Source organism: Eublepharis macularius, chromosome 6 (assembly GCF_028583425.1).
Source record: "Eublepharis macularius isolate TG4126 chromosome 6, MPM_Emac_v1.0, whole genome shotgun sequence".
In the NCBI taxonomy this organism is placed as follows: domain Eukaryota; kingdom Metazoa; phylum Chordata; class Lepidosauria; order Squamata; family Eublepharidae; genus Eublepharis; species Eublepharis macularius.
Genome location: NC_072795.1, coordinates 124797212 through 124815004, shown reverse-complemented (window position 1 = coordinate 124815004; position 17793 = coordinate 124797212). Strand labels below are relative to the sequence as shown.

Here is a 17793-nt window from a genome sequence, read left to right as displayed (position 1 = left end):
AGGTGCCGGCGACGCGGGCGCAGTGGCGAGCGGGGAGCTCGGGGGGCTTTGGGCGGCGCCCGGCCCGGCCCGGCCCGGTTCTCCGGAGTCGTTGCACTGAAGCCTCTGCAGAAAAGCGCCTCCATTGCAAGCCTCCCCTGAATTGCAGGGCCGGGCTCAAGCCGGGAAGCGGCCCGGAGAGCTGAGCGGGGCGCTCGGGAGGGCGTTAATTCCGAGGGGCGCCATAGGTGGGCAGCGACTCGCCCGCGCACGGCGCCCTCCCCGGCCGCTCGGCGCTTCGGCTCTGCCGCTCAGGCGTTCGGGGCAGCCTCCCCTGCCCGCTCGGCCTCCCCGCCCCCTCCGGCCGGCTTCCCTGCGAGGCACCGGGCGGCGAGGCAGGCGCTGGGGCGAGCGCCCGCCGGCCGAGCATGAAGATGGCAGCGGAGGAGCCCCAAGCCAAGAAGCCCAAACGGGAGGCCGCCCGCCTCAGGTACAGGGAGGGCGAGGCGGGCGAGCGGATCCCCGCCGAGGCAGCTGCGCTTGGGGCACCGGCCGCTCCAGGCGCGGCGCGCAGCGACGGGGAGGGAGATGTGCGCCCAGCGCCGCCCGAGGGACGGGGCGTTTGGGCGCCCCAAGTCCGCGGGGGTGGGAGGCGTCCTCCGGGGACCCAGCCGCGCTGGTCAGGGCTGCGCCGGCCGCCGCCTCTCCCGCCGCCTCCTCGCGAGCAGTTTCTGGGGGCGCCCGTCTGCTCTCGGGATTTGCTGGGCGCTGCAATCCCGGGCGCGGGGCGAGGAGTGGAGGGGCAAGGGGGAGCGCGCGCGCGCGTTCTGCCAGGCTCGCGCCATCCCTCTTCCGCGAGCTAGGAAGGGGGGGCAGCTTTGTTGCTTCTCAGGCGCCGGCGGGGGGGGGCGTTGCACGCGCAGCTCGTGCGCCCCCCCCTTCTGATCCTTCCCCCGGGCAGTGGCTGCGCGGAGGCTCCACGTGGCCCGGCCGAAGTTCGCGCCGAAGACGGCTCTGGGCTTGGGTTGCTCTTGGCGCGCAGCAGCGGCGCTGCGGCTGGGAGATTCGGGGCCGAGGGGGCGCTTGGCGGCCTTTGGGGCGGCGACGCCGTTTCTGCGGCGGTCTCCGGACGCCCTTGGCCGACAGGCTTGGGGTCGCTTGGGGCGCTGCCGGTTGTGCTTTATTCTGTTTGAAGGAGCCGGCTTAAAATCTTCCCCATCGAAGGAGAGAGAGGATGAAGGCGGCATGTGGGCAAGCCTACGTGAATCACACAGGAACAGAGGACGCTACTCTGGTCAACCAGTCTGACAGGCTGCGGCTGCCCAGGGTCTCGTCTTTTCACTGGCCCTGCCAGGGACTGAACTGGGGGCCTTCTGCATACAAGCTTGGCCAAGGCCCCATGCCACATGTTCGGCCATGGCTGGTTTCTTGTCAAGTATACTCCTTGTGGCAACCCTGGGTTTGCCTCTTGTGTGTGTGCAAATGCACAATTTTCTGGTGTACAATAACACCCCCCCTCCCATACATGAAGCGCTTTCTTCATGTGGCCCTGGGGGTTTGTTCCTGGCTGGGGAAGGTTAGGCACTGCCGTAGAGAATGGATTCGATTGTGAAGAGGAGCTCTGAGAGAAGCCCTGTCATCTGAGGTATGCGGAAAGCGATGGAGAGGAATGCCTGTCAGGAGCGTGAACTTTGTACGCTGTTAGACTTGGACAATCAGGAATGCCTTGCAGTACCCGAGTCCAAAGGAGCAGAACTCAACAGAGATTAGGCCAAATCAGAGGTGATTAAAGTCAAAAGAAGATTACAACTGAAGCCACAAATTGGATTAATCGGAGCAGTGATTCGTTTAAAATGTAAAAGGTGGCTTTCTGACAGGAGCTTAAGCTGAGAGGGGTTTGGTAAATGGTCATGGTTTAAAGGAAGCATGTCCTTAGGAACTTGCCTGGTTGCTTGTAAGCAAGGCTCACCTCAAGGTTACTAGGATATTTCGTAAATAAAAACAGAAATTATGCTTGTTTCAGTTGTTTTGACATAAGTGATGATATAGGGCAATGATTCTCAAACTTCAGCAACTTTGGAGACTCCCCTTTTGATTTTAAAAAATTCACAGATTCCCATAGCCCATCATCCCTCATTGGCAGAAAACAGGCTGGATAAACCCTTTTCATAGCATGTGTGGCAAGTCGCATATTCCACATTGAGGCGTCTGTCCTCTGGTATCTTCAAAACAATACTGTGAAAGTGTTTCAAAACCAACTTTTGTACTGTTGCCACACAGTCTTATGGGAGGGGGGCATTGATTCTGTGGGGCCACAACTCAAAAGGCCCTGACCCAAGTTCTAATCACTCCAGCTCCTTGATTGGATGGAACTTGGTACCAGACATGGCAAGAAAATTTCTCTCAGTTTCTAGCCCTATGCTAGCTTGATTGGGATGAAAAGGGGCCTGGAAACATCTTCATAGCTGCTGAGAGAAATTTAAAAAGACCAGCATCACTTAAATCATTCCTTCCAGTGCTATCTGTCTCTGACAGACTGCCACTTTCCAGATTTCAGACATTCTTTCCCAGTTCAGTGATTCAGGATTGAAATGTGGGACTTTTGCCAGGCACGTCTCTTATGGCTGAGCTGTTATCAACAGCCCATAATGGGGAACATAGGGAATCTTGGAGGGGCTCTGAGGGACGTGGAAAGGAAACAGCAGCTCTCTAGACAGAAGGAAACTCTCTTGAAATCAGAGAGATTCACATCCAAGTCTTTGAGCTGATGTACCAGTTTCTAAAGAGAGGCACAAAACATGCCACAAAAATTCATCTTGGTGGTTTTCAAAACTTTTTCAGCTTCTGTGGCCTTTCTGTTAAAACCAGTTCTGAGACTTTATCTTTCATGTTACAAGATGCACCTCTGCTTATTTTGACTTTCTGAGGGTGCCAATTCCTTTCTGTATTTCTATTCCTTGTCTTCTATTTTATCTCTCTCAAACCCCACCATCCCTTTAGATATTCTTAGACTAGTGTTGTAACTAGCTACAAGTGGCAAATACAGTGGCAGTCCTTTGTGAAGGTAGAGGCTACTAATTTACTGTTTTCAGTGGATTTAGGGACATCCGCCTCTATTTAAGAAGGGCTGCTTTGGCATTTCATTTGGATTTTCACATTCTCACCACTCAAACCTGTTTTTCTAAATAATCTGTTGGTAGCTGCGGGTCTGTTGTCACGCCTTGCCAGTTTTCTTTCCATCCCTCGAAGTATTAAATGGCTGAATGTGCTTTACTGTTTCAGGCCGTGAGCGTGGGGCAGTACACACAATGATGTTCTAGCTTAGCTTGCTCATTTATTGATTCTACATGGAAGAGAAAGCATTCCATAATGTGACTTTTGTCCAGACATAGAGGTTATATTGACTATTTTACGTCTCTGACCTGGTGACAGTCAAGTTTATTACTTTTCTTTTTCATGCACTGAGTCAGTGATCCTCTTTCCAGGCATTGTGGATGGCTGCTGCTGGAGGCAGAGTCTTTAAAGCATTGGCTTTAGACGTCCCTCTAGATCTGAGAAAGTTTTGCTGTGCAAGGAAGGTATCCCCCGTCCCCGTCCCCAGCATTTGAGGTTTCTTCCTAGCCAGGGCTTTTTTTCAGCTGGAATGCGGTGGAACAGAGTTCCGTAACCTCTTGAAAATGGTCACATGGCTGGTGGCCCCACCCCCTGATCTCCAGACAGAGGGGAGTTGAGATTGCCCTCCGCGCCACTGAGCAGCACAGAGGGCAATCTAAACTTCCCTCTGTCTGGAGATCAGGGGGCAGGGCCACCAGCCATGCGACCATTTTCGCCAAGGGCGATTTAAACTTTTAAAAACTCCCCCCTTGTTCTGGCTTACCCAAAGTGACGTCATTGGCCCTGGGAGCATGTGTGCACTTTGCGCGCGCACATGTGGTACCAGGGGCAACACCTTCCACCAAGAGTTGCCCCCTGTGCTGGCGACCCACTGAGTTCCACCACCTCTTTTCCCAGAAAAAAAGCCCTGTTCCTAGCTAAATTTGTCAAGCATTTATTGATTTTTCTCCTATTTTATGTGATTATAGTTTTATTTCTCTCTTTGTTGTTGTGAACAGCTTGGAACACACACCAGAAAAACAGGATGTAATTATCAATCAATAAATAAATACCCTAGCTTTAAAGATCAGAGACCAACAGACCATCACCAGTGCACAGGGGTTCCTGCCCCCGTCTGCTGAAGCTGAAAAACATGACAGCAGGCTGGATAGCCTTGCAGCTCAGTCAACATGAGGCACGAAACAGCTCATTGAAATCAGTGGAATTTTACATGCCTAGTTCTGCATACGTTTGGGCATTAGTCGTTCTTTTTCAGACTGCAGAGAACAAAGCGGAGCAATGCTCCCAAATATCCTGGTCTTAAAAGACCAGGGTAGTATTGCAGTGGCGGGGTCATAATTTTGGGACATCAAAGCAGGGAAGGGTTTGAAGGCACATCACCAGGGCTTTTTTTCAGCTGGAACGTAATGGAACGGAGTTCCGGAACCTCTTGAAAATGGTCACATGGCCGGTGGCCCCGCCCCCTGATCTTCAGACAGAGGGAAGTTTAGATTGCCCTCCGCTCAGCGGCGCATCTGAACTCCCCTCTGTCTGGAGATCAGGGGGCGGGGCCACCAGCCATGTGACCATTTTCAAGAGGTTCCGGAACTCCGTTCCCCCGCGTTCCCCCTGAAAAAAAGCCCTGGAGGAGGCCATGGTGTTTGGAGCATTAGGCCAGCTCTCGTGACTCAGCGATCACGGCTTGACCCCAACCCACTTTGTCTGCCTTGACAGGCACTCAGCGCACAAATCAGGAGGTCTCTACTGTCTCTGATCTCTAGTCCAGCTGCATATTAAGTTGCAGGCATTGCTTGAGAGGCTGTCGGAAGAACATTGGCCCTGAAGAGTCCTTCGAGATGATTAGAGTGGTAGAGAGTTTATTTCAAGAGAATTTGCCTTTAGGCATAAGTGGCTTCTTCAGGGTGGAGTGTAGATTGTGTAGCTCTGCGAGAAAACTAAAATCTCATTCTGCTTCACTGCCACATTTTGGTAATTCAGTCATTCCTCTGAGATCTGTAGGACTACTCTGTTATACACTTCCTTTTCATTAACTCAAAAGCTTGCATACTTTTTGTGTCCTTGGGATGGTCCTAATAAAAGATACTGCACGGATGGTGTTCCTGGCTTTTTAAATGTTACTGTCCAGAGCCTGAGGCTCAGCCCCTGGACTTAACAGGAAGAGGAGGTGGGAGACAGTTGAGGGGACCACTACCCACCCACCCCAATGAACACCTTGGGCCAGCACAGACCAACAATGGGGGGGCAAGAGGCACCCCAGCCACAGGAAGGTGGAGCAGCTCCCAAGTCCCAGAGGGTCAGAAGGAGCAGGTGGAAGCCAGCCAGCTCCACCCTCCAGTAGAAGACTAAGAGCCCTGACGGGAAGTAAAGACAGCCAGAAGGTGACCAGGATAGAGGAAGAATAAGGGACAGCCAGCCAGCAACCTTACCGGCAGGACAGCAGAAGCAGCACAGTGCCACGCCTAAACCTGCAAACAGGGAGGAAGGGAATAATAGAGACCAGCTGAGGCTGCTGGAAGCTCCGAACAGAGGAGGCTTGGCAGCCAGCCAAGAGAACACAGTTGTAGCTGCCCAGGGGCCTGAAGCTTGGAGCAGAGGAGGCTTGGCAGCCAGCCAAGAGCACAGCTGTAGCTGCCCAAAGCAGCCAAACTAGCTACCCCAGGTGCAACTGCTTGAGGCAGCCGAGGCCAATGCTAGAGGGCAAATGAGGGGTGTGGCTGGCAGGTGGGGCCAGGAATGAGGGAAAGGATATAAGGGAAGTCCACCCACAGGGCATGGTGGGTTGTTATGTAGGAGTGTGGTGGAGTGGAGGAGAGAGAGAAAGAATAGCGGAGAGGAGGTGGAGGAAAGAAGATGAAGAGTAGGGAGGAGCAAGAACGACAGCTGGATGGGGACAGCTGTCATGGAAGGCAGCTGGGACAATGTCAGGTTGAAGGGACCTGCGAGTGGACTGAGAGGGTGTGAGGGTGAGGTATACCCCCCTCCTTCCACAGAGCGGGATGTCACAGATTCCCTGAAGGTCCTTTAAGGCTGAAGTCAGGCATGCTGGCGCCTTATCGGGCGATGCCCAAGGCAGAACCTGACAGTTACACAGCAGCCCAGGTGATCAGATAACTACCAAAGTGCTTGTAGCCAGACTCAAGTGTAATTCAAGGGTCCTCAAACATGGTGGCCGTGAGTGTCATGGCACCTGGTGACACTTTTCCTGGTGCCCACCAAATGTTTTTAGAATGTGGGTGGGCCCAGGTGGGGCTGTTGTGTATCAGGGCTTCTGATTGGCCACTGAAGATCTGATTGTGCAGATTAAAAGGCATCCTGTTAAGCAGAGCTTCTGCCTGAAATGCTGAAGAGTTATGACTAGAGTTATGCATAACTGCACTCCCTCCTATTTTGTGGTTGGCTCAGCCTCTTATGGCAGACATTTTGTGGTTGTGCCTACCACCTAGGGTAACTGAAGGTCTCCTGGAACTGATCTCCAGGCCACAGAGATCAGTTCTCTTGGAGAAAATGGCTGCTTTGAAGAGTTGGCTCTATGGCATTATACCCTGCTGAGGTCCCACCCCTCCCTAAACCCTGTCTCTTCCAGATTCAACCCCCCAAATCTCCTAGAATTTCTCAGCTTGGAGCTGGCAACCTTACCATCACCCTTTGTCAGAATTATGAAGGAGCCTGCAGGTTTAAAAAAGTTCAAATATGTCTGGTTTAATATGAAAAGCCCTCAGAAAGATAGATGTCCTTTCTCTGCTAGCAAACTTCGCATTTCTGGGTGAAACTGCAAACACTGGATTTTGATACTTTTAGGTGGGTAGCCGTGTGGGTCTGCAGTAGAACAGCAGGATTTGAGTCCAGTGGCACCTTAAAGACCAACCAGGTATTCAGAGTGTAAGCTTTCGAGAGTCAGAGCGCCCTTCTTCAGACACCAGAGTTCTAAAAGTTAGTTTGCTCTTCTAAAATCAAGATTTCCTTAAATTTTCCCAATCTGGCTGGTGCTGCCATTATGCTGATAGGAGTTGAATATATTCCTTTCTGAAGATTCCAAAGGAGTTGCCGTGTTAATCTGTTGTAGCAAAATAAAACAAGTCCAGTAGCTCCTTAAAGACAATATTTTTATATGAGCTTTTGTGAGTCATGTCCACTTCTTCAGAAATGTGGACTTTTGTTTCGTTTTATTTCTGAAGCTATCTGTACTTGATGTGTTCCCCTTGTTGGACATTTTGGTGAAAATGTGTTTGACTTGAGTATATTTTTGGTTAATATGTTCAATAAATAAAGATTTATGATCCTTATGGTCAGATTATATTATGTGTAGAATATTTTATATTTGAGAACTTTTAGAGTTTATTATATTTCTAAACTGATTGGTCACTTCACTTTTATTTGGTTAATATTTTTGTGATTTATTCAGATGCTTCCTTGGTGCTGCGCCACCCCCCCACCCCCCAAATTTTGGTTTACTTGTGTGTTGTTTGCTTTGACTGTTAGAGATGTGTGGAAAATTCCACAGTCAGAGGGAAAAGATGAGAGTCTTGTCGGGACAATTCCTTTCTTCAGCCCACTCTCTGAAAACATTCCTTCTAAAAGTTTTTAAAAATCCTTTGGGGATGGGGGGGAACTGGAGTCCTTGACTTGGATGCCCCGTTCATACAGGTGTAGGGATGCTAAACATTAAACCCTTGAACAATTAAACAGTCAAGATTCATTATCTGTTTATATATTGCTGTAAATGTTTTCCAAGTCTTGTAAAACTGGCAAAGTGTTACTTACGCATTTCAGGATTGCCCGTGCCTGCAGATTGTGTTTTTTCCCCCAATTCTGGCCTTCCTGTTAATCATCGGCACACTAGGCTAATACTGGGGCATGTTGACTTGTTAAATTTATGTAACATAAATCAGTAGCGTATGCAAGAATATGTATGTGGGCTAGATAGATTATAAGCCTGTTAATGTTTAATCGGTTGTAATCATTTAAATTGTTGTTTTATTAAACAAAATTTGCAGCCCTTGTGCCTGTGTTCTGTCAGGGCATGGCTGCAGGGGCACAGATCCAGAAAGCGAGCAAGCTGCTACCACTGTTAAAGAAATACTTGGCACACACAGATAGGTGCAATAGTTACCCTTGGAACAAGTCCATGGTGGTTGGTGTGGAGAGACTACAAACAGTCTTTGTTGCTGGATTTTCTGGCTTGTGACAATCCATTGTAGCTGAAGGGATGGGAGGGGTGATCTTGTTCCCTCCTTTGGCCCTGAAGCCTAGGTAGGGGCAAACCACATTCATTGTGTGTGTCTGTGTGTGTTCAAGGTTTCACGTTTCTGTAATAGTGTTGGGGTGGAAAACTTGATCCGTTTCTGCTGAAGCCATCACAGAGGTTTACTATTCTTCAGGTTCTGTGTCAGCCCCAAGAGTTACACGCTGCTTTCTGCTGCCAACATTTGCAGTACGAGTGCCTGTTCCTTGACTTCTTTTGGTTTTGGGGGGAACCAGGGAATTCTCTCTCTCTCTCTCTCTCTCTCTCTCTCTCTCTCTCTCTCTCTCTCTCTCTCTCTCTCTCTCACACACACACACACACACACACACACACACACCCATTTGTACCCTCAAACCCACCCCACCCTGCACCCCGTGGCAAGATGTCGCATACCCAGTGTACTGAAACGGGAAATGCTTTTGTGTTCCTGACATAAAAAAACTAGCATCTTTTTGTTAAAGATGGACTTTCCTTTCACAAGTGACAGGTTTTATTTATTAACAAAGAGCCAGTTTGGTACAGTGGTTAAGAGCAGCAGGACTCTAATCTGGAGAGCCAGGTTTGATACCCCACTCCTCTGCTTGAAGCCAGCTGAGTGACCTTGGGTCAGTTACAGCTCTCTCAGCCCCAGTCATCTCACAGGGTGATTGTCATGAGAATAATAATAACACACTTTGTAAAGCACTCTTGAGTGGACTTTAAATTGTCCTGAAGGGCGGTATATACATCAAATGTTGTTACTATTCTTTTAAAAATTGTTGGATTCAAAATCCCTCTCCTTTTGAGATTGTGGTAATGTATAAATGAATTTAAAGATAATGTATAAATGCATTTAAATATCAGAATGAATGAAACTGGAGAATAGAGCAACTCAAAATCTTTGTAATGTTGCTGGAAATTAGAATCACTTGAGGACTGCTAAACAGAGGGAATGAGATGCTAGTTACTGCATGAGGACCCGCCTCTCCCAGGAATTGTTCCTCACTTTGAGGAAAGCTCTAATAAGTTTACATGTGAGCATGAAGAAAACAAAGCTTATGTTTCCTTTCAGCTTTTTTGGTGAAAGTAAAGAACCTGATCCTTAAAGCAGGTGCATGTGATTTCAGTAGGTTTTTATGCTGCACAGTGTGTGTGATTGTAGCCTTCTAGTGCAAAAAAAATGTGTGTTAGTAATGGATTTAGGGTGGTAGTGGTACCTTTTTTGAAAAGGGCTGCAGCTCTTTGTTATAGGACAAAGAAAGGAATCTGAGTGTAAAGCTTAGATGCTCGTTTTCAGTTCTCTGAGAAGTAGTTACTATTATAGTTAGGTATGTCTTAATTTCTCTCTCCTTGGTCTTATAACAGTCTCTGCGATGCAAAAGAAGTTTGTTCTTTTCAGAGCTAATTGAACACCTTGAAAGCGGTGAGAAATTCTCTCCTTGGTTTCCTGGCAGTGGAAGCGGAATCTGAGAAATTGAGCTTGTTCCATATTTGGCTGTGTTAACTGGGCTATTTCTTTTGTTAGGGACATTCCTTCTAGATCAGTGGAGATCAACCATTTGGCATGTGGCACTCAAAGTGCATCGGAAGAGAGAAATGGCAGGCGGGACAAATACATGGTTGTTGTGGATTTTCCGGGCTGTATAGCCGTGGTCTTGGCATTGTAGTTCCTGACGTTTCGCCAGCAGCTGTGACTGGCATCTTCAGAGGTGTAGCACCAAAAGTACACCTCTGAAGATGCCAGTCACAGCTGTTGGTGAAATGTCAGGAACTACAATGCCAAGACCACGGCTATACAGCCCGGAAAATCCATGACAACCATCGTTCTCCGGTTCTGAAAGCCTTCGACAATATATGGGACAAATACAGTTCTAGTGTGCTGCACAAACCTTGACAGAAAGCTTCCCGTGCCTCACAGTGCGATCCTAAGGGGAACTGTGGTGGAGGCATAGAGATGCTCATGTAACTTCAGCTGCACTAGTTTGCTCCGTAAGGACCTTCACCAAGAGATGAACCCAGCTAGGCACGGGCATCAGAGCAAGCTCTCCGGTCTCCTTAGAAACTCTGGCAGCATCCACTGATCACACAACAGCTGCCGTTGACCGCTCCATGAGTGACAGCTACAAGAGAAGCCAATCCCCAGCTGTGAACGTGGCCACTGCCTCTCAATGCCACCCCCCCCCAAGAGCCAGTGGACAGGGTAGAAGGATCTCATGATGGTGGCACCCTGACAGAGGCACTTGGCTTGAGAGGCATCCTCCCCGGCCCAGAGGGAAGACACAACCCAGCACCAGACAGGTCACCCACCTCATTGCTGGTGAGGGCTGGACTGGCAGCAAAAGTTCCACCCGCTTGCAAATACTCTTGGTCTGAGCCACATACCCCCTTCCCTGGGAAACGGAAAGGCAAAAAGACCAAAAGAACCTCGAAGTCACAGCCCCGCACACTCCGAACCAGCCCCCTAATCCCAGGGCCAGGAGAGGAGGTCCCCAAGAGACCTGCCAGCAGGGACTAAACACCCTGATGATGTCACCACCAGCCACATGGGGGAGCCAGAGAATATCACACAGATCAGCATGGCTTGGTGGAAAGGCACTGGGATAGCATGGCTGGGGCTCCTGGTTCAACCCCCACTTGGGCAGAAGGGAGAGGCAGGCTGAAGCCCCAGCTCTCATTCCCACCTCAGCAAAAAGAGCAAAAAGGGAGCAAGATGACCCAGCCAATGGGGTGCACCAGAGATCCATCACTTTGGTCAGAATGTTGCTCCACAATTCCCCTTCTGCTTTAGTAGCACTCTAGCATCCACTTTAGATAACAACAATATTCGATTTATATACCACCCTTCCGGACAACTTCACGCCAACTCAGAACCATTTACAAAGTGTGTTATTGATGGTTGTTGTGGGTTTTCCGGGCTGTATTGCCGTGGTCTTGGCATTGTAGTTCCTGATGTTTCGCCAGCAGCTGTGGCTGGCATCTTCAGAGGTGTAGCACCAAAAGACAGATCTCTCAGTGTCACGAGAGATCACGAGTGACACTGAGAGATCTCTGTCTTTTGGTGCTACACCTCTGAAGATGCCAGCCACAGCTGCTGGCGAAACGTCAGGAACTACAATGCCAAGACCACGGCAATACAGCCCGGAAAACCCACAACAACCATCGTTCTCTGGCCGTGAAAGCCTTCGACAATACATGTGTTGTTATTATCCTCACGACAATCACCCTGTGAGGTGGGTGGGGCTGAGAGAGCTCTGGAAGAGCTGTGACTGACCCAAGGTCACCCAGCTAGCTTCAAGAGGAGGAGTGGGGAATCAAACCTGGTTCTCCAGATTAGGGCCCTGCCACTCTTAACCACTACACCAAACTGGCTCTCACCCATATGCTAATAATCGATGTGGCTTATCAGACACCAGTGGTGCTGGGGGAATTCTCTGATCCCCCTCCCCAGAGCAGCCACACACCACCCTTCCAAGTTGTACCCCCTCTGCAGTGTGTGTAAGAGGGAACAAGGGAGCGGGCTCAGCCTCCAAGGTGCCACTGGACTGCGGCTCTATTCTGCAGCAGAACAAAACAGAGGTCCAGTGACACCTGGGAAACCTGCTGGAGCCACCCTAGAACCACCAGCTCTGAGCTAGAGCCCACCCTCTGAGATTTGTGAAGGGGCAGCTTTATGGGGAAGTGAGAGGGGGAGTTTGGGCAAGGAGCGGCATGGAGCTAGTGTCATCCGCACCCAAGCAAACAGACAGGGAGAGATGTGTGGAACAAGCCAGGCATTATTAAACAGCAAATCATGATGTGGGTCCCAGGACTCAGGTTGCCAAATTTTGGAAGCGGGCTCAGCCGTCCCTAGTGTTGCATGTTTGTGAGCGAAGCAGAATCCCTGGTCAAACTGCTGCCTAAGGAAGAATGCTCCAGGAGCCAGGCTGGAAACACAGCCTGAGCAGAGTGGAGTTGTAATGGTCATGCACCCAGGTCTCCCGGATGTATTGCCACCTGTGTGAAGGAAAAAAGAGACGTGCTGCATTGGCAAAGGGTGCAGCCTTGGCATCAGCCACAGCCCAGTCTGCAGCACCCCGGGAGGAACCATAGCCCCATTCGGGGGTGGGGGAGGTCAGGAGCCCCCACTGAGGCAGATACTGCTGGCATCCAAATGACATCCATCAAGGAAGTGCTTTGTGACTGCAACGGATTGGTTTGCTCCTGCTGCTGCTATATGGGACTTTCTTCCTGCAAAGGAATTGGTCCCAGGGTTGCTTGGACATCTTAACGGGGGAGTACAAAGAGCCAGCTCCCGCCACCCCAGCCCCAAGTGCTCCCTAGTCCTTGCTCCTGAAGGGGAGGGGGTTCTTATCAATGTAGTGTGCCCACAGCCCTGTGCAGAGCTGCAAATATCCCTGCCCCCCCCTTTCCAGGGCAGCTCTGTCATGTATGTTTCCCTGGGAGCCGGCCCCATTGTTAGGCAGGGAGCATGGTGTCTAGAGGGCTGGGCTCAGGCCACAACACTCCCAACATGCCACTGGCTGTGGTTGTGGAGGTCATCGTTGTGAGGCTGAGGCCTGGCCTCGTGAGGCTGAGAGAGCCGGTGTGTGTGTGTGTGGGGGGGATCCCCTGCTCTTGCTCATCTGTCTGTGCGTACCTGTCCCTTTTAGCTCACCCTCTGTAGACATGGTACCTGTTAGGGGTCTGCCATGAGAGGTAGATGTTAGTCAAAAATTGTTGTTTTCCTCTTCCTTGTTGCGCTGTTTTTTCCCCAAGATCTGGACATGGGTGCAGTTGATGGTCTTAAGACAGCAGGGCTGCTAAAGGGGTGGTGACCAGAAAGGCATAATCCCCTAGCCCCTGGTCACCGAGGGAGCCCAAGGACGTGGACAAACCATGTGACTTGCTTTCATATGACGTTTGAGCTAGTTCTGGTGGATGTGCGGACAGTTGAGAGAATTTTTGTTTGGGGCGTGTGCCTGTGGTAGTTCTTAGTGGTCCTGTTGGCATTTCAGACTCTGGTGGCATGAGGGTAGCACAGCAGATGCCCGTGAACGTTGTCCATAAGCTGAAAAATGTCAATTCCCCCCAAACTTGCCACTATCGCTAGTTCAATGTGCTGTCCTTCATTCCGGTTTCCTCATTCTGGCATGTTCAGTGAAACTTGGCTTCTAATTTGGAAGCAGCGAGCTTAGGTTTTGGTTGCTGCTGTAATGTATAGTGGCAACTGGGGTGGGGTGGGGTGGGGGGTGCACCAAGAAAAGTTTCCTTATAATTTTGGATCCAAGCTATAGGGGGAAAATTTTTACTGTGATCGCTTCCTTCTAGGTAGGACAGTACCAGCTCAGATTCAAATCCACGTTTTTTTCTGGTTCTGGAGTTCTTGGGCAATTATTTTCAGTGGGTGAATGTATATGAGGGTCTGTGGTGGAGGAAAGTGCCAGCAAGTCATAGCTAACTTATAGTGACCCCCTGCCACTTATAAAACCATCTGTTTGGATGCCTGAAGCATGTTGTTGCAATGAATAAATTGTTGACTTCACAAAATTCTATAAGTCGCTCTCCTGCGACTTTCATGATCCTAGTCATATGCAATATGCCTGTTGCTCAAATATGTACTCTTATACTACCTGTACTTCATGTTCTACCCAGAGTAGAAACAAAAGTTTGGGAACAAGCAATATCACTCTGGCTAAAAATTCACTACAAGCCGAAGGCCCTAATACCCTTCCTTCTGGCCTCGGACCCCTATCCCATTTGGTCTACACAAATTCTTAATAAGATTAAACAGATTGGTTTAGTCCCAGAAGATCTCTTTCGTGGAAGCCTACAAATGGCAAGAACTTCCATCACACAGAGACTTCTTGATATTGAATTACAAAATGAAGAAGCTCTGCTGTCCAAGAACTTCAAAAGTCTAAAATCCAGCCCCAGTTTTACTGCTGCTCCTTCCCTTTCCAGTATCACTCATGAGCCTTATAGATGGGCATTCTCCAGAGCCCAATTTGAGGTGCTTCCTTCTGCCGTATTGCAGGGTAAATTTGCTCGTGTGCCAATGCATGAATGCCTTTGCCCATGCATGACCAACATGGTGGAATCGGTCACTCATGTTCTCTTATTCTGCGAAATATATCAAGAGGAAAGGGCTTGTCTTATACTGCCTCTCTTGTCTAAATTTAACCCCTTGCAGTCCTATCTCGACTTTAGACCAGAAATCTTGTGCAACGTCCTTTTCAAAGACACTCAGAGCTCAGTGACTTACGTTGTGGCCAGATTCTGTTCCTTAGCCATTAGGAAACGCAGACTCCTTTTAGCTGAAAATGTGGCATAATTGCTTTTGCAATTTTTTCTTTTATCTTCATTGTTTTTATTTCATCAATTCTTTCAGCACTAATGCTCTGATCTTATTGTTGTGCCCTGATGTAATAACTTGTTTTTGATCGCAGATTTGTTTTGTTTTACTGGTTTTTGCTGTAATAATAAATGACTGACTGACTTCATGTTTATCTAATGTCAGTCCTAGAACTGATAATGTTCTGTTCCAGCCATTCTTCAACACTGTACTGGATCCTTGCTAATGCTACGTCTTTGTAAAATCCTATGACATTGTGGAAATTTCCTTAACACTGTATAGAAATGTCCTTGTTGCTGTATGGAAATGTTCCTGATACTGATTGTACTAATCTCACACTATGTAATCCACCTTGAGTCTCAGTGAGAAAGGCGGACTATAAATAAATAAATAAATAAATAAATAAGTCTGTTGTCTCAGCTTTGACCATTCCACCTCGAGTGACTCTGCTAGGAGTTGAGATTCTTGAGAGAGTCCATGCTCCTGATGGTATTGCTTTCAGCTTCTCATCTGTATGGAGCCTAAACAGCCCAGTTTAGCCTGATCTTGTCTCAGCTCACATGTTAAGCAGGGTTGGCAAGGTTTAGTAGTTGAATGGTAGATCACCAAGGAAGTCATGGGTTGCTATGTTGAGAAAGGCAATGGCAAACCACCTCTGCTTAATTTTGCCTTGAAAACCCCATGGGCCAGAGGTTGCCATAAATTGGTTGCGACTTGATGGCGCTTACCTACCTAACCTAAGAGAAAAGTTTCCTATGCTATATTTTTCTGTGGAAAAATTTCTGCCCCGCATTTATCTTTAGCTGTCAGGGGGCTGTTGTACAACAAATCAATCATGTGAAATGGGCTAAATGTGGGATGTGAAGCATGGGCAAACTGCAGTCCGTGTACATGATCCAGTCTTGCAAATGGTGTGTTAGCCTTCTTTTACTAACAATGTTTACATATTTAAATTGTTTATTTAAAGCTGAATCAGAAAATTTTCCAGTTCAATTTTTTCCAGAAAACCTATCATACTGACTAGTAACGAAGGGATTTGACTTCCTCTTTTTGCTTGCTGTGCTGGTTTTCTATTCGCAGAAAGTTTTTCTAACATAAAGGAAAGTTTAAAAATGTGATTCCACACCGGAATTCTGAAGTGGAAAAGTCCATTCTGCCACCTCATTGCTGCCCCTTTCTCTTGAATGTTTGAACCTACACGCTGGATTCTAATGGTTTCTTGTCACAAGTCACTGTGTAGCAAGACCCTAAGACTGCAAACTTTATAGGTAGTGGTGGATATGCCTCTTTCATGCTATGCATGTGCCTTGGTCACTGTTGGTACTGGGTAAGAGTAGATATAACAACATGTATTAAGCACTAGTCACTCATTAATTTTGCATTTCCAGCTCAGCAGTCCAAAATCAGAGGGAGAGAGGTTTAATAAGCAAGATACACATGAAGCTCAAATGAAAAACCTTGTACTTTAAATGTAGAAAACTGTCCAGTTGATTCTTACATCAACGAGAGTTGTGAAATTAATTTCCCAATCCTGTGTATGTTTGCTCAGAAGCAACTCATATTGATTTCAGTGATACTTACTTCCAGGAAAGTATGCTTGGATGTATAGTGTTAACCCCTGCTCTTACTGGGGATTAAGTACTTTTGAAAATAGGCCTTCTGCCCCAGTATATGTAGTATTAGTTGTCAGGCTGCTGTCAGTGCTGCGTGATTCCAAGCATGTGTACTTAAGCCTTACAGAATTCAGTGGCACACTTTTCAGAAAGTATGTTTAGGATTGCAGCCAAAATACTGAACTTAGTGGAACTTTTCAGAGTAAACATATTCAGGGCCAGACATTTAATTTGTTAAAGCTTCATGTGGCAAGTGAGTATTTTGCAATCCCATCGAACCAATGCCAGTCCATCCAGGGTTCCGCCCCTCCTCTTTTGCATAAACGTTTCTGTGATATCCGTTCGACGAATCAACACTTCTGATGCCGTTACCTTAAATCAACTATTCAGGTACCAGATACACCTAGGTAACTCTGCCTCCAGTGGCATCAAGAGCTAGGAGATTAAGAAGATGGTTATGGAAACAGTGAGAGAATAATTCAGGAGACGCTGAGTCTCTTGGAGTCTGAAATAATCTGTGTGAAACGGAACTCCAGATGTTATTTGATTCATAAGTAGTCCAGGCACGGCAGCTCTTTGAATGGTTGAAAGTATTTGACCAGCAAAATGCAGTTAGTCAGTGGAATTATATTCTCCACCCCCACCCCCGCCATGGCCGGATAAGGGTGGAGGAATTTGACCTTTTTCATCCTGGCTTGTGCATGTTTACTCACAAATAAGTGATATTTATTTCAATGTGGCATGTAAATGTAGTTAAGATTGTAGCCATGTTTGTAGGTAAGCACTACTGAATTCAATGGGACTTACTCCAGGTAAATATACATAGGATTATAACTTTAGCCTGTGAGGGGAGAAACAGGTTAACCATTAGTTGCCCCTGATGAAAATGAGAGGTATTTATATTGACCCTGTGATCGTTTGCTTCAATGCTGTAACCTCAGTTTGACCATATAAGGCTATGGTGAGGATTCAAGTATGGATCCCCTATCCCCTGGCCAAGTAATATGATTGCAAAAAGCAGATGTGGGAGGAGCCCAATACGGATGAGTGCTGAGGAAGGAAGTGGGTTCTCTCTGTCCTTGTGCTGCTTCCGAGATCAAAAAGTTCTGCTCCTGTGCTGCTTTTATCCTTGATAGAGAAGAAAGGTACCCATATTATGACTTTCTCCTGTACCCAAGACTTAAAGCAGGGGTGATTTTCGATCAAGAGAGTAGCATGGAGGGGAAGAACTAAGCCTCCCCTTCCCCTGTGCTTAAGCCCCAATCCAGGGGTTCCCAGAGGGCGGCATGTCACCCGCCAACACCTTTCCTGGCATCAACCAAATGTTCTTAGAAAGTAGGCAGGACCAAGTGTGGCTTTCCCCCAACAAGGCATCTGATTGGCCACTTGAGAACTGATTGACTGTGCAGGTACTTCAGCAACACCTGCTGCCACAGGATTTTTACTGTGTTGTGTGTCTATGCAAGAAAATATTTTTAAACAATATATTCCTTTAGAAAGGCATCCTGTTACAGCTTATGCCTGAAATACTGAAG

General features: G+C 48.1%; 1 protein-coding gene across 1 annotated transcript in view; it reads left to right on the top strand.

The window, feature by feature from the left end:
- The first annotated feature begins 30 nt into the window (after positions 1 to 30).
- Positions 31 to 17793, top strand: part of ADK (adenosine kinase) — a 344703-nt gene continuing 326940 nt past the window's right edge. Inside the window, exon 1 of the mRNA XM_054983324.1 lies at positions 31 to 469. Within this exon, the coding sequence (XP_054839299.1) occupies positions 408 to 469 (62 nt within the window). The 5' untranslated portion in view covers positions 31 to 407. The remainder of the gene's footprint in view (positions 470 to 17793) is intronic.